Below are 23142 nucleotides of genomic sequence, written 5' to 3'. Positions count from 1 at the left end.
ATATTCGATGTTTTTCTCATTTTTTGAGGTAGAATTGTATTGCTATAAACGTCCCTCTTAGAACTGCTTTTTTTGCATCCCATAGGTTTTGAGTTGTCATGTTTTATTGTGATTTGTTTCTAGAAAGTTTTTGATTTCCCTTTTGATTTCTTCAGCAACCTATTGGTTATTTAGAAACATGCTGTTTAATCTCCATGTGTTTGTGTTTCTTGCAGTTTTTTTCTTGTAATTCATATCTAGTCTCATAATATGGTCAGAGAAGATGCTTGATATGAGTTCAATTTTCTTAAATTTACTGAGGTTTGATTTGTGACCCAAGATGTGGTCTGTCCTGGAGTATGTTCCATGTGCACTTGAGAAGAAGGTGTATTCTTCTGCATTTGGATGGAATGTCCTGAAGATATCAATAACATCCATTTCCCCTAATGTATCATTTAAGACTTGTATTTCCTTATTAATTTTCTGTTTTGATGACCTGTCCATTGCTGTGAGTGGGGTATTAAAGTCTCCTACTATTATTGTGTTACTGTCAGTTTCTCCTTTTATGTCTGTTAGTGTTGGTCTTATGTATTGAGCTCCTATGTTGGGTGCATAGATATTTACAATTGTTGTGTCTTGCTCTTGGATTGATCCCTTAATCATTATGTAGTGTCCTTGCTTATTTCTTGTAATCATCTTTATTTTAAGGTCTATTTTGTCTGATATGAGGATCGGTACTTCAGCTTTCTCTGGCTTCCCATTTTCCTGGAATATATTTTTCCATCCTCTCTCTTTCAGTTTATATGTGTCTTGAGGTCTGAAGTGGGTTTCTTGTAGACAGCATATATATATATATATATATATATATATATATATATATATATATATATAATATATCTTGTTTTTGTATCCATTCAGCCAGTCTGTGTCTCTTGGTTGGAGCATTTAATCCATTTGCTTTTAAAGTAATTATTGATATATATCTTCCTATTGCCATTTTCTTAATTGTTTGGGATTGATTTTGTAGATCTTTTTTCTTTTGTTGTATTTCTTGACTATATAAGTCCCTTTAAGATTTGTTGCAAAGCTGGTTTGGTGGTACTGAATTCTCTTAACTTTTGCTTGTCTGAAAAGCTTTTTATTTCTCCATCAATTTTGAATGTGATCCTTGCTGAGTACAGTAATCTTGGTTATAGATTTTTTTCCCTTTCAGTACTTTAAATATATCCTGCTATTCACTTCCGGCCTGCAGAGTTTCTGCTGAAAGATCAGCTGTTAAGCATATGGGGTTTCCCTTGTATGTTACTTGTTGCTTCTCCCTTGCTGCTTTTAATATTCTATCTTTGTGTTTAGTCTTTGTTTGTTTGATTAGTATGTGTCTTGGTGTGTTTCTTCTTGGGTTTATCCTGTATGGGACTCTTTGTGCCTCTTGGACTTTATTGGCTATTTCCGTTTCCATGTTGGGGAAATTTTCAACTCTAATCTCTTCAAAAATTTTCTCATACCCTTTCTTTCTCTTTTCTCCTTCTGGGACCCCTATAATTCGAATGCTGGTGATTGGTCCCAGAGGTCTCTGAAACTATCCTCAGTTCCCAGAGGTCTCTGAAACTATCCTCAGTTCTTTTCATTCTTTTTACTTTATTCTGCTCTTCAGAAGTTATTTCCACTATTTTATCTTCCAGCTCACTGATTCATTGTGCTGCAGATATTCTGCTATTGATTCCTTCTAGAGTATTTTTAATTTCAGTAATTCTGTTGTTAGTCTCTGCATGTTTATTCTTTAATTCTTCTAGGTCTTTGTTAATTGATTATTGCATTTTCTCCATTTTGTTTTCAAGGTTTTTGATCTTCTTTACTATCATGTGCCTGAATTCTTTTTCAGGTAGTTTGCCGAAATAGGCAAACTAGGAAATACTCTTCATTTATTTGGACTTCTGTGTTTCTAGTTTGTTTCTTCATTTGTGTAGGATTTCTATGCCTTTTCATTATATTTTTAACTTATTGTGTTTGAGGTCTCCTTTCCCCAGGCTTCAAGCAAAGTTGAATTTTTTCCTTGAAGAAGGTTGAATTCTTTCTTCCTTTTGGTTTCTGCCCTCCTAAGGTTGGTCCAGTGGTTTGTGTGAGCTTTGTATAGGGTGAGAATTGTGCTGAGTTTTTGTAGGTTTGTTTGTTTTTCCTCTGATGGGCAAGGGTGAGTGAGGTGGTAATCCTGTCTGATGATGATTGGGTTTGTGTTTTTGTTTTGTTTGTTGTTTAGATGAGGCGTCCTGCATGCGGTGCTACTGGTGGTTGTGAGATGCCGGGTCTTGTATTCAAGTGATTTCCTTTGTGTGAGTTCTCACTATTTGATACTCCTTAGGGGTTAGTTCTCTGGTAGGGTCTTGGGGTCAGTGCTTCCAGTCCACAGGCTCAGGGATTGATCTCTTAAATGCTGTGTCCCAGGGTTAAGTCCTCAGCTTTGTCCACTGAATAAAATATAGCTCTCAACTTCTGGGCTTTATGTTTTGTCTTTAGTTTGAGGCAGGAGATAGATGGGCCCCAGGCTGAACAGCCTCTCCTTTGCAGGTTCTAGAGCAGCTCTAGGAAACAAGAGACTCAGCACCTACTCCAAGGATGCCCTATGGCCTTCTTATAGTGATCTGATTAGTATATGTAATTAATAAATTTGAACTTAAATGTTTGTCCCACTTTTTTGAATTGTTGTATTAGTCGTCTTGGGCTTCCCTGGTCTCTCAGTTAAAGAGTCTGCTGTTGTGCAGGAGACTCTGGTTTAATCCCTAGGTCAGGAAGATCCCCTGGAGAAGGGAATGGCAGCCCACTCCAGTATTTTTGATTAGTCATCTAAATAAAAAATTATGTACTGTGTGCCTGTGACTAAAGTTCTAAGCACATTTTCATCATCGTCCCAAGTGTGTGATATTTTAAAAGCATTAATGAAAATTAAACTTGGATATGATCCTATGATGTTTGATCAGGGAGGACAGAGGTATGGTAATTTCTTGGTTTGTGACATAGCATAATACTTTCTACAAAAGTGGGACTTCATGTCAGAAGGCCAGTATTGTGAGTCTTCTTTGGAAGATTAAGAATACTCATTGTGGTAATGGTATGAGAAAAGCAAAACAAATAAGCTGGAAACATCTCTGAACAGGGTTTAGGGACCCTATATTACTGTTAACATTGGGATGTTCTAATCTGAGAAGGACATGTTTCCTAGTTGGGAGGTTGGGATGTGAGTTAGCTGTAGAGATATTGCTGATGGTCCAGAGAAGCCACCTACAGTTTCTCAAAAAGATGGTGCATTCATATGCTTGGACTGCTGTAACAAAATGCCACAGACTGGGTGGCTTAAACAGTAGAAATTTATCTTCTCACAGGCTGGAAGGCTGAGATCCAGGTGCTGGCAGGGTTGGATCCTGGTGAGGCCTTTCTTCCTGCCTTGTGGATAAGCTACCTTTTCACTGTGTGCTCACTTGGCCTTTCCTCTGTGTGTGTGCACACACAGAAAGATCTCTCTTCCTTTTTCTTAAATGGCCACTGATTCTATTGGATTAAGACCCTACCCTTATGACCTTATCTAACCTTAATTACCTGCTAAAAGCCCAGTCTCGAAATACAGTCACTTTGGGGGTTAGGGCTTCAGTATATGGAGTTGAAGAGGACACAGTGAGTCCATTGCAGATAGTTTATTTGGTTGGTTGTTGTTGTTCAGTCACTCAGTCATGTCCAGCTCTTTGTAACCCAATGGACTACAGCATGCCAGGCTTCCCTGTCCATCACCAACTCCCGGAGTTTTCTCAAACTCATTCTACTGAGTCAGTGAAGCCATCCAGCCATCTCCTCCTCTGTCGTCCCCTTCTCCTCTTGCCTTCAATCTTTCCCAACATTAGGGTCTTTCCCAATGAGTCAGCTCTTCAGATCAGGTGGCCAAAGTTATTGGAGCTTCAGCATCAGTCCTTCCAATGAATAGTCAGAACTGATTTCCTTTAGGATTGACCAGTTTGATCTCCTTGCTGCCCAAGGGACTCTCAAGAGTCTTCTCCAACACCACAGTTCGAAAGCATGTATTCTTTGATGTTCAGCCTTCTTTATGGTCCAACTCTCACATCCATACATGACTACTGGAAAAAAACATAGCCGTGACTATATCGTTTGAATTCAGGTGAATTCTTAAATATATTTTTTTTCTTAATATGGCATCACAAACAAAAAGTGAAGTAAGTATGTACAAGCTCTGTTTTATTCATTTATTTTACTGTGTGCTCTCAGAACCCTCCCTTTTCACTTGTGTATGCCTCTATATTTGCATTTATTTTAGTTAAAGCTCAACCATTCCTTAGTAATTGGAGTAACTAGAGCAGCAAATGTGGTTGCTATTGTGTGTTCCAGTTCCATGGCTCTCTAAGATAGCTGTGATTAGTGCATTTGTTTATTTGCAGTGTTGTTTGATTGCAGGGCTTCTAGGAAGTAGATTCTGTAATATGCCTCAAAATCATTGGAGGGTTTTTTTTTTTTTTTTTTTGCCAGTTATTTATTTGGCTGTACTGGGTCTTAGTCGCAGAACATGTGAACTCTTAGTTGTGGCATGAGGGATCTAGTTCCCCAGCCAGGGATCAAACCTGGGCCCTCTGCATTGGGAGCACACGGTCTTAGCCACTGGACCACCAAGGAAGTCCCTCATTGAAGACTTTTTATCCTATAAGAGTACTTGACTTTTATTTATTAATTTGAGCCAAATTATAAAGGCTAATAAAGTTTGGCACCCTTGATTTTAATGGCAGGTAGGAGGTTTAAAATAGGAGTCAGAACTAAAGGTTCTTAAAACTCAAATTTCCTTGTTAATACAAGGCTGTTGGCTAACATCTCCATAATGTATTGTCGTTTATTCAGTGATTGTAGTGGTCAGATTGCAGGGATGGGAGGTGAGTGCTCATTGCACATTGCCTTCAGGAAAATTAACCTTCAGGGTGAGGGTCAGGCACTTAAGTGGCAGTCCCAGTGTAGTGCAATCATTGTTCTGATAACTGTTCTCTACCAGAGACTGTTTTGGAAATGCATGATGAGATGGATTGCCATGTATGGTTGTGTTCGTTGTGCCCTGAACAATTCCAGGAAGCCTCTTTCATGTTGAAATCTGTGAGGGCAACCCTGACTGTGAAGAATACATCCCAGTCCTGAGGTATCAGGATGGGCTTCTCTGCCTGGAAGAAATGATATCTACATTGTGACTTGAAGGGTGAGTAGGAGTTAATCCAGTGAAGATGGTAGGGAGCAGAGAGTGGGAACAGAGTTCCAGGCAGAGGCTCAGAGGAAGGATTGATTAATTTATTTCAAAAGGTAGCTAATGTTTAGCTGAAAGTCTTGTCCTAGACCTTTAAAGAGTGGCGAATGGGTCAGGAAAATGGTGATAAATTGCTGTGGTAACATTGGTAGTCCTTTGGCAGTTGATGTGAATTTGATTAGTGTGTTTTAATTAAATTGGAGAACGCACAAAACAGCAAGTAAAATGTGTTGAGTGATGACTCAGCCACGGGTTTACTGTCCTTGATTTTGAGAAATGTCAGAGTGTGAGACAGAATCAAATAAATATTCATATACCTGACCTAAAGTCCTTAGACCTAATCCAGGAATCTACTGGCCTCCCATTATTTTTTCAAGCATCTTTGAATTCCATTTTGAAAGCATTTTAAAGAAAATATGGTTAAGACTTTAAGTGGTCATCCATATTGCTTGGGATTTGAGGGGTTCAATTAGTGATACTCTGTCTGCTATCAAAATGGAACCATTTGGGAGATAAAGGAGCCAGATAGGTAGAGCTTGGAGAGTGTGGTTTAGGTACGACAAAATGGCTTCCTGAGACTGTAGCCCTGGATTAGGCAGAAATAATCCCTCCAGGCCCTAGAGGTGTTGAGCCAGCAGAGGCCCCACCTAGAACAAGGCAAATGTAATCTATTTACACTTGCTTACCATATTGGACTCCTATAGTTAAAAGTTCAGTCACTGAGTCCAAGTCCGCCTCCTTGGTTCCTAGTTTTCAATGAAAGACTCTCCCACTCTTCCATTATATATTAGAGTGGGTATCTCCAGTTTTTAAATATTGTCAGAAGGTATGTGGTATCTGGTCACCCACAGAGAAATGCTGTGCAGCACAGAAGTGATGGAAAGATGTTCCTGGTGTCCTAAGAACTTCATGGGACAATATAGTGATTTTTCCATGTCTTGTTTTTCCAAGTAGATATCTAAAACCTAAAGTCATTTTCTTCCTCTTGTTCTTAACTGTAACATTACACATTTGGGGAAACTATTTAGAATTGATGGTATATTTTGAACTACATAAACCTGTCCCATGTTGGTTTTAATCAAATCTTTGGAATTTCAGCTATTGAAAAAGAGGGGCATTGAATTGGAGGTTGAACTCTTAGCTGATGGGCCTGATCTTCACTATTTTAGTGTCACGTATACTAAGGAAGGGAGAAGGCAATGGCACCCCACTCCAGTACTCTTGCCTGGAAAATCCCATGGACGGAGGAGCCTGGTAGGCTGCAGTCCATGGGGTTGCTAAGAGTCGGACACGACTGAGCGACTTCACTTTCACTTTTCTCTTTCATGCATTGGAGGAGGAAATGGCAACCCACTCCAGTGTTCTTGCCTGGAGAATCCCAGGGACAGCGGGGCCTTGTGGGCTTCCGTCTATGGGGTCGAACAGAGTCGGACATGACTGAAGTGACTTAGCAGCATACTAAGGAAAGCAAGACAGAACATTTGTCTTGAAGGGCTACAAACTCACTTTATTTCTTTTGTTAAAATCTACCTCTGTCAGAGTAGCATTACTCCCAGGCTGGCTGATTGGCTATTTGCAGATTTTCTGTTGTATTGTCAAGAGTTTTCAGATTCAGAGCAACTAGAACTCTCAAACCTTGCTTGGGGGGTGGGTGGATTGTTGCGAATATGGTATAGAAACTCTGGGAAATGATTTGGCCAACTCTTATAAAGTTAAACATATGCTTGCCCAATAACTGAGCAATCCTACTCTGTGTATTTGCCCTAGAGAAGTGAAAACATGTTCATATAAAACCGTGTTCACGAATGTTCATAGCAGCCTTATTTGTGATAGCCAAAAGTTATAAACAAATCAGATGTCCCTCAGCAGGTTAGTGGATAAACTGTAGTGTATTCACACAATGGAATATTACTCAACAGTAAAAAGTAATGAAGTTAGGTATTTGGCTGAGCAAGAGAAGCTAGTCTCAAAAGGTCACATAGTTTGACTCTGTTTAACCTTGAAAAACATCACTACAAAAAGCATCACTATGAACAAAGCATCACTACGAACAAAGTTAGTGGAGGTGATGGAATACCAGTTGAGCTATTTCAAATTCTCAAAGATGATGCTGTGAAAGTGCTGCACTCAATATGCCAGCAAATTTGGAAAACTCAGCAGTGGACACAGGACTGGAAAAAATCAGGTTTCATTAAAGTCCCAAAGAAAAGCAATGCCAAATAATGTTCAAACTACCACAGAATTGCACTCATTTCACATGCTAGCAAAGTAATGCTCAAAATTCTCCAAGCTGAGCTTCAATAGCATGTGAACCATGAACTTCCAGATGTTCAAGATGGATTTAGAAAAGGCAGAGGAACCAGAGATCAAATTGCCAAGATCGGTTGGATCATCAAAAAAGCACAAGAGTTCCAGAAAAACACCTATTTCTGTTTTATTGACTACAACAAAGCCTTTCACTTTGTGGATTGCAACAAACTATGGAAAATTCTTCAAGAGATGGGAATACCAGACCACCTGACCTCCTGAGAAATCTGTATGCAGGTCAAGAAGCAACAGTTAGAACTGGACATGGAACAACAGACTGGTTCCAAATCAGGAAAGGAGTATGTCAAGGTGGTATATTGTCACTCTGCTTATTTAACTTATATGCAGAGTACATCATGAGAAACACTGGGCTGGATGAAGCACAAGTTGGAATCAAGATTGCTGGGAGAAATATCAATAACCTCAGATATGCAAATAACACCACCCTTATGGCAGAAAGTGAAGAAGAACTAAGGAGCCTTTTGATGAAAGTGAAAGAGGAGAGTGAAAACATTGGCTTAAAACTCAACATTCAGAACACTAAGATCATGGCATCCGGTCCCATCACTTCACAGCAAATAGATGGGGAAATAATGGAAACAGTGAGAGAATTTATTTTTCTGGGCTCCAAAATCACTGCAGATGGTGACTGCAGCCATGAAATTAAAAGACACCTGCTCTTAGGAAGAAAGCCATGACCAACCTGGACAGCATATTAAAAAGCAGAGACATTACTTTGCCAACAAAAGTCCATCTAGTCAAAGCTATGGTTTCTCCAGTAGTCATGTATGGATATGAGAGTTGGACTATAAAGAAAGCTGAGCACCAAAGAATTGATGCTTTTGAACTGTGGTTTTGGAGAAGACTCTTGAGAGTCCCTTGGACTGCAAGGAGATCCAACCAGCCAATCCTCAAGGAAATCGTCCTGAATATTCTTTGGAAGGACTGATGCTGAAGCTGAAACTCCAATACTTTGGCCACCTGATGCGAAGAGCTGACTCATTGGAAAAGACCCTGATGCTGTGAAAGGCTGAAGGCAGGAGAAGGGGACAACAGAGGATGAGATGGTTAGATGGCATCACTGACTCGATGGACATGAATTTGCATAAGCTCCGGGAGTTGGTGATGGACAGGGAAACCTGGGGTGCTACAGTCCATGGGGTCGCAAAGAGTTGGACACGACTGAGCAACTGAATTGAACTGAATCTTGAAACAACAAAACTCTAGTAATGGGAAACAAATCAATGACTCTTGCTGTTTTAGGTAAGGTGAAGGTGTAACTGTCAAGGGATATAGTACAAGGGATTTTTTCTGGGAGTGATAGAACTGTTTGGTATCCTGATTGTGGTAGTGCTTATGTGAATCTATGCTGTATTGTATACAGAAGTACAGATATAGTGTTGTACCTATGAAATATATATAATGTTATAAACCAATGTTACCTCAATAAAAAATAAAATTTAAAGATTCATAGAAGTGTACACACAAAGGGAAAAAGTCCATTTTATTGTTAAGACAATATTAAAAGTAAGAAACATTTTAAGACAGCATCAAGAAAGTTTAAAAAAAGAAAGAAAAGAAAAAACAAGTCACAGACTGGAAGAAAATATTTTCAAATCATATATTCAATAAGAACTTGTATCAGAATACACCAAAGTCTGTTATAATTCAATAAGAGAATCTAATTTAAACATGGCAAAAGATTTGAATTAATAGACGTTTCACCAAAGAAGATACACAGATGATCCATAAGCACATAAAAATATGCTTGACATCATTAGGCATTAGGGAAATCCAAATTAAAACCACAGTGAGATACCACTTAACACTCTCTAAAATAGATACAATCAAAAGACAATAAGAAAGAGTTTAGAGCATGTAAATAAACTCTGTAAATAAAGTAACTCTGATACCTTGCTGGTGGGGATATGAATTGTATAAAATGGTATACAGTTTTCCAACTGAAAACTCTTCAACAGTTTCTTAAAGTAATAAGTATAGATTCACCATATGTCATAGTGGTTCCACTCCTAGGTGTTTACAATAGAGAAATGGAAGCATATGTCTATCCAGACTTGTATGCAAAAGTTGATAGCAGCATTACTCATAATAGCAGAAAAATGGAACCGATACAAATGCTCATCAACTGGTGAATAAACAAGATATGTTATATCCATACAGTGAAATACTATTCAACAATAAAAAAGTAATGAAGTATTAATATCTTCCTTCCACATGGGTGAGCCCTGAAAAGATTATGCTGAGAGAAAGAAGCCAGATACAAAAGATTACATATTGTATGATTTCTTTTCTATGAAATGTCCAGAAAAGTCAAATCTATAGAGAGAAGATAGATCAGTAGTTGCATGGGGGTGGGAGTGGGAAACAGAGTGACTGCCAAAGGAAATGCTCCAAATGTACAACTCTGAATTTAATAAAATCATTGAATTGTACACTTAAAATGGGGAATGTTATGTTATTTAAATTGTACGTCAATAAAATTGTCTTTAAAAAGTTATTTCACTACATACTCAAAACTAGTAATAAAAATATTTTAAATGAATTCTCCTTGAAATGAATATATCAGTGAATAACACAGCTGTGTAAGTAGTAGAACAAGTAAAAAAGGATATTGAAAAGGCTGTAACGTACATTCTCAAAACCAGAGTCACTTGAATGACTCCCAAATCTGAAAAATCATTGTCACTGCTGGGATCCATTGCATTCTCTTAATTTGCTCAATTAGAAATAGTTATCACTCTCTTCAGACACTGTGTAATGGATGTGGAATGGGACATTTTGTTTTCTCAGAATTTCAGATGAAGCCTTAGAACTCAGAACAACTTCTACAGTGCTGTAAAAATCCCCATAGTGGTGGCCAAACCCTACTGATGATCATCTGCTCCTTAGAGAACAGGGCATCCATGCACCTGTTCCCAATTCCTTAACAAAGGCTTATTGATGGAGACACTTAAATATTGCAGCAGGTGGATAGTTGTCTAGAATTACAGCTGAGTGTCAATTTGTTCAACTGTCTTCCTGACAAACTCAGTCACAGAATGGAGGCTAGTTTCTTTTATGGCCTTATAGAATTTTTGAACCATACTTTGTCCATAATTAAGTTCCTTCCTCATACCATCAATGGGGTACATTCATAAACTGTATATAGGGTTCTTTTTTTGGTTAGGTGTTTCTTTTAAACATTAGAAAATCTGGCAGTTGTACACCATCAGCACAATTAATAAATACAGGAATTTTTTTCATACTCAAAAGTTTGAAGTAGTTTTGAATTTTTTTCTACTGAAAAAGTTTTGAATTTTTGCACCTCTGTAGTTCATCAGGCTGCTTTAAACCACCTCAGATGTCAAAGGAATTTCATCTATATTTGCTTTCTATAAAAGTTCAGAACTAATTTTTTTCCTAGCATTAGTCATATACCTGTGAAATCAGTGAGTCTCTTTTCATCAGCTGACATGTGCTGTTTTTCTGGCCCACACTCATAGATTATTGCTGTTTGTAATCTTGAACATTATGATGTTGATCCAGTAAAGTCATTAATGCTTCCATTGCTTTCCATCATTTTTTGGGGTAATATTGAACTTTCTAAGCTTTGAAAAATATCTAGTGTCAAATCCTAATTCCTTGTAGTTATGATCTCTTTATAGTTTCCTGTCGGGGGATGTCTTCCATGTCTAGAAGATGGAAATATGCCATTCATGTTTTTTCTAAGTCTTTATTATATTCTTTCTAAGCTATCCCTCTACACTCCTAATACTCCTAATATCTTATTATTTCTTGAAGTGGAAGATGTCACATGTGAACTTAATGTAGCAGTGACTGTCCTTTAGTGCCATGGAGTACAGTGGTAATAAATATGAATGTAGATGTTTTAAGGAGTTACTCAAACTCTATCTTGAATTAGCAGACTGTTGTTGTCATGTTTTAACACAAGGGGGCAGCAGCATCATCTTTATTGTCACCATAACATGTTTAACATAGGCACCTTGGGCCCAGGTAGGGAGGGTAAGATTTTATAAGTATGTAAAAACAGTATTCATCATCTAATAACACTTCTAGGTATGATGGTGATGATTACTGAGAGAGACTTCAAGGACATTTCCTGTAGTAGAGGAATTTGTCTGCAAATATAAACCTCCTATAAAGAAAAATCTCCTGTATCCCTTCTGTTCTCAGTACCCTCACTAGACACTTCTGTGACCACATGTGTGGGAATTTTCTCACACCAAGCAATTCTCCAGCTCTCAAGCGAATACCGACTGAGTATCCACAGTTTAACTCTCTGACACTATCTACCCGGATGTATCATCAGATCCCACAGGCCTCACAAAACCTCTGCCCCTCTCACTTCAGAGGTTAGTCATAAATCCAACTTCTGACCAACTGACTGTAAGTCAGAGGTTCCCATGTTCCCCTCCTTGGCTTTGATCATTTGCTAGAATAGATCAAAGAACTCAGGAAACCTGTTTACTTACTGTATTACTGATTTATTAGAGAAGGATATAATTCAGAAACAGCCATATGGGAGAGATGGATGAGGCATGTTATGTAGGAGTGGGCACGGAGTTTCCGTCAGCTGCTCTTCTCTGCCCTCATGTGTTCACCAGTCCAGAAGCTCTCCGAACCTGTGTACTCTGGGGATTTTTACAGAGGTTTCATTACATTGGTATAGTTAACTAAATCATTGGTCATTAATGATCAATTTAACCTCTAGGACCTCTTCCCTGCCTGGAGCTCAGGGGTTGGGTGGCTTTAAAAGTTCCAACTCTCTAATCAACTGGTTGATTCCCTTGGCAAGCAGCCCCCATTCAGAGGCTAATCTGGGAGCCCCCAGCTATCAGTCATCTCTTTAGCATACAAAGAGACACTTAGAGCCTTAGGGATTCCAGGGGTTTTAGGTGCTGTGTACCAGGAAACTGGGACGAAGACCAAATATATATTTCTTATTATAAATCACAATATTATACCTCCTCTTTTGTTAGTCATTGTGAAGACCCTGTCCTATCATGGTTTAGCTTTATAGTTAGCTTTGCTAATAACGAGTAAACACAGTGAGTTATGTGAAGCAGGTATTGATTTGGGAGGACAGCCTTTTATAAATGACTTATTTTAGTTTCCTGATGAAGACTTTGTTGACTGAAGAAAAACGTGTTTTATTCAGGAAGCTTGCTGACAGCTATACAGCCCAGGAATAACATCAAAAAATTACTGCTAATCACAAAACCCAGACCTCTCAAGTTAATGAATTTAATGCTTATCTATGTATGGGAAGATGTAAGAGTCTGGGCTCATTGAAATTATTCATTTGATATGCATCTTAACTATCGAGACACATAGCCTATTTTTCTCCATCTAACTTCTCTCCAGGGTGCACCTTGAGGGGTGGTGGTGGTGGTTTCTTTGATCTGAAATATTCTTTGTTTACTAGAATTGCAGGCAACATTTTTTTTGTTGTAGTTCACAGCACTTCCTGTTGGATGTAAATTAGACCAAGTTTTAGGAGGCATTTCTTGACCAGTTAATTTGTCCCATGGTGCTAAGAGGGCTAATTCCTAGATCAGATGAGAATTATGTTGATAGGCTGCTCAGTGTGCTAAGTTTTGGATTAAGCCCTGTTTATAACCTAAAATTCTCTGGATCTTCTGTTTTGCTAGTCTATTATGATCCAGGAAGTATTTTCTTTGTTGCTTATTCCCACATCTAGAGTTGCACTATTACAATTAATTCTATATAGAGTTAACTGTATGAATGACCACGTCAAGACGTGTAGTCATCATTAATTTTGTCAGAGGCCTGGTTACACATTGGGTAAAAATTGACTTACAGTTGGGTTAAAAGCATATACGTGTGTGTGTGTGTGTGTGTGTGTGTGTGTGTGTGTGTGTGTGTGTATTGGAAGGACTGATGCTGAAGCTCCAATACTTTGGTCACCTGATGCGAAGCACTGACTCATTGGAAATGACCCTGATGCTGGGAAAGATTGAAGGCAGGAGAAGGGGACGACAGAGGATGAGATGGTTGGATGGCATCACTGACTCGATGGACATGAGTTTGAGAGAGCTCCGGGAGTTGGTGATGGACAGGGAAGCCTGGTGTGCTGCAGTCCATGGGGTCGCAAAGAGTTGGACATGACTAAGTGACTGAACTGAACTGTTTGGGGCCCTTTAATGTTGGGGACCAGTAGTGGGGGGGTCCTTCTGGCCCATCCAACCTTAGATAGTTGTTGTGGTCTGTGTGTGGCTTAGAAAAGAATTTCCAGACACAAAGTATTTCAGAAGAGAGTGAGTTTATTGAGAACAAAGAACGAAGATAGTGAAGGGTGCTGCAAACATAGCATCTGACTTTCTGACAGACCAGGGAGAGCTGACCCATTTCACAGGCTAGTGGTCAATTTTGTAGCCTCGAGATGAAGAAAATTCCTGCTAGAAGGGTGGCATTAGGTGATTGGTCAGAAAGCTATATGGTGAATATTTTACCTAATATGAAGTCAGGGAACAGGCTAATTTAAATTTAGGTCAGGAGGGCTCATGGCAACAGTTGCTATGGGGCTTGGTCAATTCTAGAGATTTTTGTCCTGTGACCTCAATATAGGGCTCCATAGTAGTGTTGTATCAAAACATTTTGTTTTGATCCCATTAATATCTATTTTCTTTATCTTATTTCTTGATAACCATATAAGGATTTTTATCCTTTTGGGATGAGTCCCTTTAAAATTTTCACCTTGTTATAAAGAAATCTGTATAGTTTTTCTTATGTTCTTATTTTCCTATTAATCAATCAACCTAATTAACAATCTAATGTTTTTTTTTTATCCATGATCTAATTTGTTTTTCATAGGTACCAATAAAATAGCTGTTTATAATGAAAGCTAAAAATTTGCCAATTTAGAAGTTTCACCAGTTTAAAGAATCCATCCTCTGGCCATTGATGAGATATACCTTAATAGTGACTCACACCAAAAACATGCAAGAGCCTCCTGCACAAGAGAGTACATAGGATGCAACCTTCACAAAATCTAGAAGGTTTACTCCCCAAAATAGTTTAAAAAATAAAGGACCTTGGTTGTACAGGTGGACACAATGAAAGTAAAGATGAAAAAGGCCCCTTATGGACAGCTCTTATGACAAATTTTCCTGAGAGTTGGCACAGCCAAGCCAGACAAAAAGATTGCCCAGGATTCCAGTCTATTTGGCTGCCAAATGTACACCACGTGTGTACCTTCTGGATGGTAGAGACCAAGGTCTCAAGCTGAGATTTTTAAGAACCTCATTTTAAATTTGGAGTAAAAATTTACAACTTTATTTTTTCACAAAGTTCAATTATGTTAGAACAAGTCTTTAATATTAATAATAACATCAATAATAAAACAATAGAGCACAGTGTGTGACTTAAAGAACTATATCTTTCTGGATTTTATATATTATTTGTTCTTCAACAATGTCTTGTGAGTTCTTATATATCTTGATGATAAGAGACATTGTAGAACATTATACATGAAATGAAGTGAATTGAAGTTGCTCAGCTGTGTCAGACTCTTTGCGATCCCATGAAGTGTAATCCACTGGGCTCCTCTGTCCATGGGATTTTCCGGGCAAGAATACTGAAGTGGGTTGCCATTTCCTTGTCCAGAGGATCTTCCTGACCCAGGGATCAAACCCGGGTCTTGCACACTACAGGCAGACTCTTTACCATCTGAAGCACTCTTTACCACCAGGGAAGCACATTATACATGGGATATAGTAAACATTGTTCTTTCTTTTTCTCATATAACTTTCTCCTTTAATGGCAAAATGAGATGGGAGGAACATTGTACCATTCTCTCTCTTAATATTTCTAACAACTGAATTTAAAGAGAAATCTGAAATTTTCCTCCTAAGAGAGAATTATAGAAAGTGTCTTGTGGTTATTTGTGTGTTTTTTTTTTTTTTTTTTCACATTTCACTCATTTTAACTTGGGCATATGTGACTCATATCCAGGACCAGGGGAGCAACATTTCTTTATAACTCATGGGATTAAATGCTTACACACAGTTTTGCTGTTTTTTCCCTCATAAAGGGAAAACCCTACTAAGAACAAAATGTGATGGAAAGACTTGCAGCTAATTATGCTAGCTGTGTCAATGCTGCAGCCTCAAGAAGCCAGCTCTCCAGTTCCTGAATCATGACTGTGAAAATTTACACTGTGGTGTTTGGCTCCCTAAGGGATATAATTATTTTCTCCATGATATCCAATACTTGAAATGACCTAAGCAAAAGCCTTTCTTTTCTTTTCTTCCCTTCCTCTGGTGTGTGGCAAAATAAGTTGCTTTTGTAGCAACTAGAAATTCTCGAGGCCTTGTCCTTGCTTGTGGATGGCCTGAGGGATGCTGCTGGTAGAAATCAAAGAGCTCAGTGGTTCTGCTGGGCAGCAAACAACTTTGCCTCTTATCACCCATCTTCCTCCCACAAAATCCTGGGATGTAAGACACTATTAGTGGTTCCGAATACTAAGAGTGCCATCATAACCCTAAAAGGTACTGGCCTACCTTGTCCTCCTGGTGGCTGAGGGACCCAAACCAGAATAGATGGATGCCTAACCCTTCTGAAGGACTGTAGAGTTGTTCCTAAAATATATACCCTCTCCTTGGCCTCCAAAAAATAATCTCTCTGTCCTTCCACAGGCCTGATGTTTTCTTCCACTCTGTTTCAGGACTCATCGTCGGGGTGATCCTGAGGTATGGCACCACTGCCACCAGTGGTCATGACAAGTCACTCAGCTGCACTCAGGAAGACAGGGCCTTCAGCACCTTATTAGTGAATGTCAGTGGGAAGTTCTTTGAATACACCCTGAAAGGAGAAATCAGCCCCGGCAAGGTCAACAGTGTAGAGCAGAACGACATGCTGAGGAAGGTGAGCTGTTACGGTCCTGACATGATCTTTCTCTTTTAATGCAAAATTCTTACTGCTTTATTTAATTAAAAACAACTGATGTGGTATTTGATTTTCCAATTCTGTCTTGACCTTGTGAAGAGAAATATTTTCAAATTCCTAGAACATCAATAACATTCCTGGTTCTCAGTTTGGCTAGGAAACTTTTGGACTGTGATGAAGAGAAGGAACCAGATTTGAACTTGAGCCTTTTAGCTTTGTCAGACTGATGTGGGCCACCAGTGGTGCACTGCGCTTGTACATCCCACTCAGCTCCTCTCTCCAACTCCCATCTCTTCTTGACTATGTTTCTTATCCTTGTTATGGTTTAGGGATGAGATTGTTTCTTTCTTAAAATAAGATTGGTTTCTCATTTTTCTTTTAGCTTGTATATTCAGTGTTCAGAAGTTATTCTTAGTTCTTCATGATTCTTTCTACCATATTCTACAATTTACGTTTCCCAATTTATTGACTGCAGTTAGTGATTGCAGTCATAGAGTGTAGCTTGCATTCTGAAAATTATTGTTCTCTGGATCTGCCATAATCCTTAAAGAAAATTATTCTCAACCTGGAACATTAAACATGCCCATCATCTCTCTGTCCCTAATGGCAATTCTAGTGAGCTCTTTCCTTTCAACCCTTCATAAGAATGCATAGGATTTCCATAAACATTTGTGAAATTAAATGCAACTGAGAAAGATACCCAGTGTAAATACCACACTAATGGCTGTTTTGAAATGGCCACCCAAGTCCTTCATACTAGAGAGGATGTAGGGGAAAGGGGAAGAACCCCAGCCCATTTCCATCTTTGAGTTTCGTAATAGAAGATGAAGTTGACTTTTACTCTGTTATCTTTAGAAAAACGTATATTCAGATCCCTCCTTTTTAAACTTTTCCCACATAAAGCAAAGGTAGTAGAACAAACACAGCTAAGATTATTGTTGTCAGTTGAAGGGAGAAGAGGCCTGTTGAGGCAGCTTGGTTGATGCAGAGTTTTGGAGTGGGCGTCAGGGAACTCTTGTGCTGATTCATACATTTCTGGGTTTGGAGACTTCAGCAAGTCACAAACTCTTTGGCCCCAGTGTCCTCATATTGGATAGATATTGTCCAAGGCCCCTTCTCATTCTGATATTCTCTGCTTTTCAGACTACTTTTATCTTTAGCAAGAAGATAGAATAAAACATAATTTGAATGAAAACATACTGTGAATTAGGCTAATCAACAGTTTCAGTTTCTAAAGAGAAATGCTAATTTAATAATTAGAATTATTAAATCTTTAATTATTACACATTTAATAATTAGAATGAAGATTTAAAATAATTAATTGAAATAAGAGCCAGTTAATCTAGAAACAGGAGCAAATTCTTTAAAAGGGTTAGGAGGCTTTATAGAATGTTTAATTCTTTTCTGGATGTCATAAGACTTTTTTAATAGTTTCACAGTGATTTCCCTGATTGTGCTGTGCTGTGCTTAGTAGCTCAGTTGTGTCTGACTCTTTGCAACTGCATGGACTGTAGCCTGCCAGGCTCCTCTGTCCATGCAGATTCTCCAGGCAAGAATATTAGAGTGGGTTGTCATGCCCTCCTCCAGGGGATCTTCCCAACATAGGGATTGAACTGGGGTCTCCTGTATTGCAGGTAGATTCCTTACTAGCTGAGCTACTAGGGAAGCCCAGTTTCCCTGATTACCTACAGGTAATTTTAGTCTCCTTAGTACATGAACTGTGAACTTCCAGATGTTCCAGATGGATTTAGAAAAGGCAGAGGAACCAGAGATCAAATTGCCAACATCCATTGGATCATCAAAAAAGCAAGAGAGTTCCAGGAAAACATCTAGTTCTGCCTTATTGATTACGCCAAAGCCTTTGAGTACGTGGATCACAACAAACTCTGGAAAATTCTGAAAGAGATGGGAATACCAAACCACCTGACCTGCCTCCTGGGAAGTCTTGTGTGCACGTCAAGAAGCAACAGTTAGAACTGGACATGGAACAACGACTGATTCCAAATCAGGAAATGAGTATGTCAAGGCTTTATATTGTCATCCTGCTTATTTAACATATATGCAGAGTACATCATGTGAAATGCTATGCTGCATGAAGCACAAGCTGGACTCAAGATTGCTGGGAGAAATATCAATAACCTCAGATATGCAGATGACACCACACTTATGGCAGAAAGTGAAGAAGAACTAAAGAGCCTCTTGATGAAAGTGAAAGAGGAGAGTGAAAAAGCTGGCTTAAAATTCAACATTCAGAACCCTAAGATTATGGCATCCAGTCCCATCGTTTCATGGTAAATAGAAAGGGAAACAATGGAAACAGTGACAGACTTTATTTTTTTGGGCTATCACTGTAGATAGTGACTGCAGCCATGAAATTAAAAGACACTTACTCTTATGAAGAAAAGCTATGACCAACCTAGACAGCATATTAAAAAGCAGAGATATACTTTGCCAACAAAGGTCCATCTGGTCAAGGCTATGGTTTTTCCAGTAGTCATATATGGATGTGAGGGTTGGACTATAAAGAAGGCCGAGAGGCAAAGAATTGATGCTTTTGAACTGTGGTGCTGGAGAAGACTCTTAAGAGTCCCTTGGACTGCAAGGAGATCCAACCAGTCAATCCTAAGGGAAATCAGTCCTGAATATTTGGAAGGACTGATGCTGAAGCTGAAACTCCAATACTTTAGCCACCTGATGTGAAGAACTGACTCATTGGAAAAGACCCTGATGCTGGGAAAGATGGAAGGCTGGAGGAGAAGGGGAAGACAGAGGATGAGATGGTTGGTTGGATGGCATCATTGACCTGATGGACATGAGTTTAAGTAAACTCCGGAAGTTGGTGATGGACCGGGAGGCCTGGTGTGCTGCAGTCCCTGGGGTTGCAGAGTCGACCACAACTGAGCCACTGAACTGAAAGAGTTGATAAATTTCTGTTGATGTTTAGGAAGCCATTAACACTACTGGAGACTTTGGTCTAGGCCACATCACATATCACAAATGACTGTCAGTCAAAAGAGACTTAAATTCATTAAAATTATATCTATAAATAATTAGGTGGTAGGATGCAGAAAATTAGTAAAGAATTATGCCTGCACCTTTTACTGTAGTTGAACTTTTATAACAGTTTAATAAAAATCAAGATGTTTTCATTTGTTGTTTTTTTTTTCTTTCTTTTTTATTACTATTATTTTTTTCTTTTTTTTAATATAAGTTTATTTTAACTTTACAATATTGTATTGGTTTTGCCATACATCAACATGCATCCACCATGGGTGTACACGTGTTCCCCATCCTGAACCCCCCTCCCACCTCCCTCCCCATACCATCCCTCTGGGTCATCCCAGTGCACCAGCCCCAAGCTTCCTGTATCCTGCATCCAACCTGGACTGGCAATTCGTTTCTTATATGATATTATACATGTTTTAATGCCATTCTCCCAAATCATCCCCTCACTCCCTCTCCCACAGAGTCCAAATGACTGTTCTATACATCTGTATCTCTTTTGCTATCTCGCATACAGGGTTGTCGTTACCATCTTTCTAAATTCCATATGTATACCTTTGTTGTTTAAGAACATTGACCCAGAAGCTTTCTGTTGGTTCTCAAATTTGCACTGAATTGTTGTGTCTTAATACATATTCAACAGCCCATCAAGAGTAGAGTGCAGAAGTGCTGTATGGAGAACAGACCAGTGTTCATGGGAGCTGTGGCTTCTCTCCTGTGTGATTTTTCACATTTATGTCATTTTTGAAAATATTCAAACTTTAGTCAGTGGCTTAAAATATTAAGGAAATAATATGGCACCAATTAGTATTAAATAAAAATGCTTTTTTTAAACTTTTAGGTAACATTTGATCCAGAGGTCTTTTTCAACATTCTGCTCCCTCCAATTATTTTCCATGCTGGGTACAGTTTAAAGAAGGTAAGGTATTTTTTTACGGTATTTTTTAAAGCATGGGAATCTCTATGTTAAGTTACCTGCACAATTTTCTAGTTTTTTTCCTTCTCCCGGATTGGTTATTACTATGTTCTGTACCTACTCAGAGATAGCAGCTGATTCATCATCATCAGTGATTCATTTCTGTTTTAAAGTCTAGAACTCTCATCCATTGCTGTCGGGAATGTAAAATGGTATAGCCTCTCTGGAAAACACTTTTGCAGTTTCTTATAAAACTGAAGTTGAAATAACCATTTGTCCCAGAGATCTTAATTCTGAGGATTTATCCAAGAGAATTGAAAACTTCTATTTACACAAAACACTGTCCATGATTATTCATAGAAACTTTATTTGTAATAGCCCAGAACTGGAAACAAACAATGTCCCATGATAGGTAAATGGTTAAACAAACATCCATACTGTGGGATACTTCTCAGTAATAAAATGGAACAAACCACTGATACACAAAACAGCCTGGATGGATCTCAAATGCATTATGCTGAGTGCAAAAATCCAGTCTCAAAAGATCACACACTATATGGTTTCCTTCATATAGCTTTCTAGAAATGAAAAAATTATAGGGATGGAGGACAAATTAGTGGTTGCCAGTGGTTAGGGATGGTGGGGAAAAGAAGTGGGTGACTGTGACTATAAATGGGATAGCATGAGGGAAATCTTCATGAAAGTGGAACAGTTCTGCATCTTGATTGCAGTGGTGGTTATAAGACTCTACACATGTGATAAAATGACATAGAATTATGCACACACATTGTACCAATATCAATTTCCTGATTTTGATATTGTAGTACAATTATTTGAGGTATAACCAGTGAAGATACCACAGGACCTCTCTACACTATTTTTGCAACTTCTGTGAATCTATAATTACTCCAAAATAAAAAATTAAAAAAAAAAATCATTACTGGGACTTCTATAGTGGTCCAGTGGTTAAGACTCTGCCTTCCAATGCAGGGGACATGGGTCCAAGCCCTGGTTGGGGAACTAGGGTCCCACATGCCAGAGGGTGTGGCCAAAAATTAGAAAAAAACAAAAACTTAAAAAAAAATCTGTCATTTTTGTGGGAGGGTCATTGTGCTCAGCAGCAAGATTGGGTCTAAGGCTCTAAATATTTAAAATACTAAATACCTTTATAAATAGTGTTAGTGGCTGCCTTCCTCCCCCACTGTGGGACTATTCTTTGAAAATTTAGTTTCCAAAAATGCCTACTTCAGATAACAGCCAAGGAACCTGTTTCAGCTGTCTTTCTGAAAGGGGACTAAAGGAAACCTTTTCAGTGAGCCTAGAAAAGAGAGATGTTGACTGCCAATAAAGCTCAATAACATCCTTAGGAAGTAGAGAATGCCTTCCAAGTTGATAAATCTCTAGATAGATCAATCAAGGTTAAAAAAAAAGAGGAAAGAAACAAATTACGTATATCAAGAATGAAAGAGGTGACATTGCTACAGACCCTTTACACCTTAAGAGGACAGTAAGAGTGTAATATGAACAACTTTGTACAAATAAATTTGACAACCCAGGTGAAATGGACAAATGGACAAATTTCTTGAGAGGTACAAATTACCAAAACTGACCCAAGAAGAGATGGAAAACTTGAGCAGTCCTATATTAATGAAATAAATTGCTTTCATAATTAAAAAACTTTATACAAGCTCAGATGGCTTCATTGGTGAGTTCTATTTAGCATTTAAAAAAGAAATAATACCAATCCTACACAAAATCTTTCAGAACATAGAGGAGGAAACAATCCCAACTGATTTTATAAGAAAGTGCCTCCCCATTTGGCCAGTTCTTCTGTCAAAGCAGCTCTGCAATTTTCAAACTGTTTTTAAACTATTTACAACCCACACAAATACAGTTATTTATGGAACATCTGATATAAGGAACTTTGCATATATCCTTTACTTCTGTTTTTACATACATTATTTCTAATCATCATAGAAACTGTATGAATGTGAGGGTGGCAAATTACCTCATACCCTTTCTCCCCCAGGTTTCCAACTCATTTATAAACAGACACAAGGAGCTAATTGGCAACTGAATGATCAATTTATGACCCAAAGTTCCTGGTAGTGCATGTTGAATGATAAAGGTTAGCCCTTGGTAATGGGGCTCCTTATTACTAACGTCATAAATTGAAGACACATACCCTTTAGCCATCAGGTTGGTCACAGTCACAGGTGGGGAGGCTGAAATGGGAAGATCCTAGGAATTGCTGGGCCTGCCAAAGGCTGCCTCTGTTGCTCATAGCATAGAGACTATGGGAGCAATAGTGTTCCCCCACTTTTTTTTATAAGAGGGTCAAGGCTGCAAGTCAGGGTCAAGCCCATCTCTCCCTTTAGAGATCACATGGTTCTTCCTTACTGCATCATCTTCAGGGAGAAGGGATAGAACTTAAGTTCTCTCTCCACAATGGATGGCTGTATTCCTGCACAGCAGCCCAGCACACATACACTGACATGTAGACAATGTCCTGCATTTGATTAATACTGATGAGGATGTCAAATGACATGTGAGGTTATGTAGATGGTTCAGGACTGAGTCAAGGTTATGACCTGTTTGTCTGACTGGAGGGACTAGGATTGTTCTTGTTCCTCTGAGTTACATTATCTCTAGAGTTAAGTTTTCAGTACAAAAAGTGTATCTTTGGGCTTCCTTGGTGGCTCAGTGGTAAAGAATCTACTTGCCAATG

The 23142-nt window shown here is 38.6% G+C and overlaps 1 protein-coding gene across 3 annotated transcripts in view; it reads left to right on the top strand.

Moving 5' to 3' along the window:
* Positions 1 to 23142, top strand: part of SLC9A7 (solute carrier family 9 member A7) — a 180332-nt gene that overhangs the window by 78005 nt on the left and 79185 nt on the right. For all 3 annotated transcript variants that reach the window (XM_070783644.1, XM_070783642.1, XM_070783643.1), the window contains exons 2-3: positions 16275 to 16474; positions 20340 to 20417. In XM_070783644.1, coding sequence (XP_070639745.1) covers positions 16275 to 16474; positions 20340 to 20417 — 278 coding nt within the window. The remainder of the gene's footprint in view (positions 1 to 16274; positions 16475 to 20339; positions 20418 to 23142) is intronic.

The sequence above is a fragment of the Bos indicus genome, chromosome X, assembly GCF_029378745.1.
Source record: "Bos indicus isolate NIAB-ARS_2022 breed Sahiwal x Tharparkar chromosome X, NIAB-ARS_B.indTharparkar_mat_pri_1.0, whole genome shotgun sequence".
Taxonomy (NCBI): Eukaryota; Metazoa; Chordata; class Mammalia; order Artiodactyla; family Bovidae; genus Bos; species Bos indicus.
Note: the sequence above shows the minus strand (reverse complement) of the source record. Positions and strands in the feature narration are given on the sequence as shown.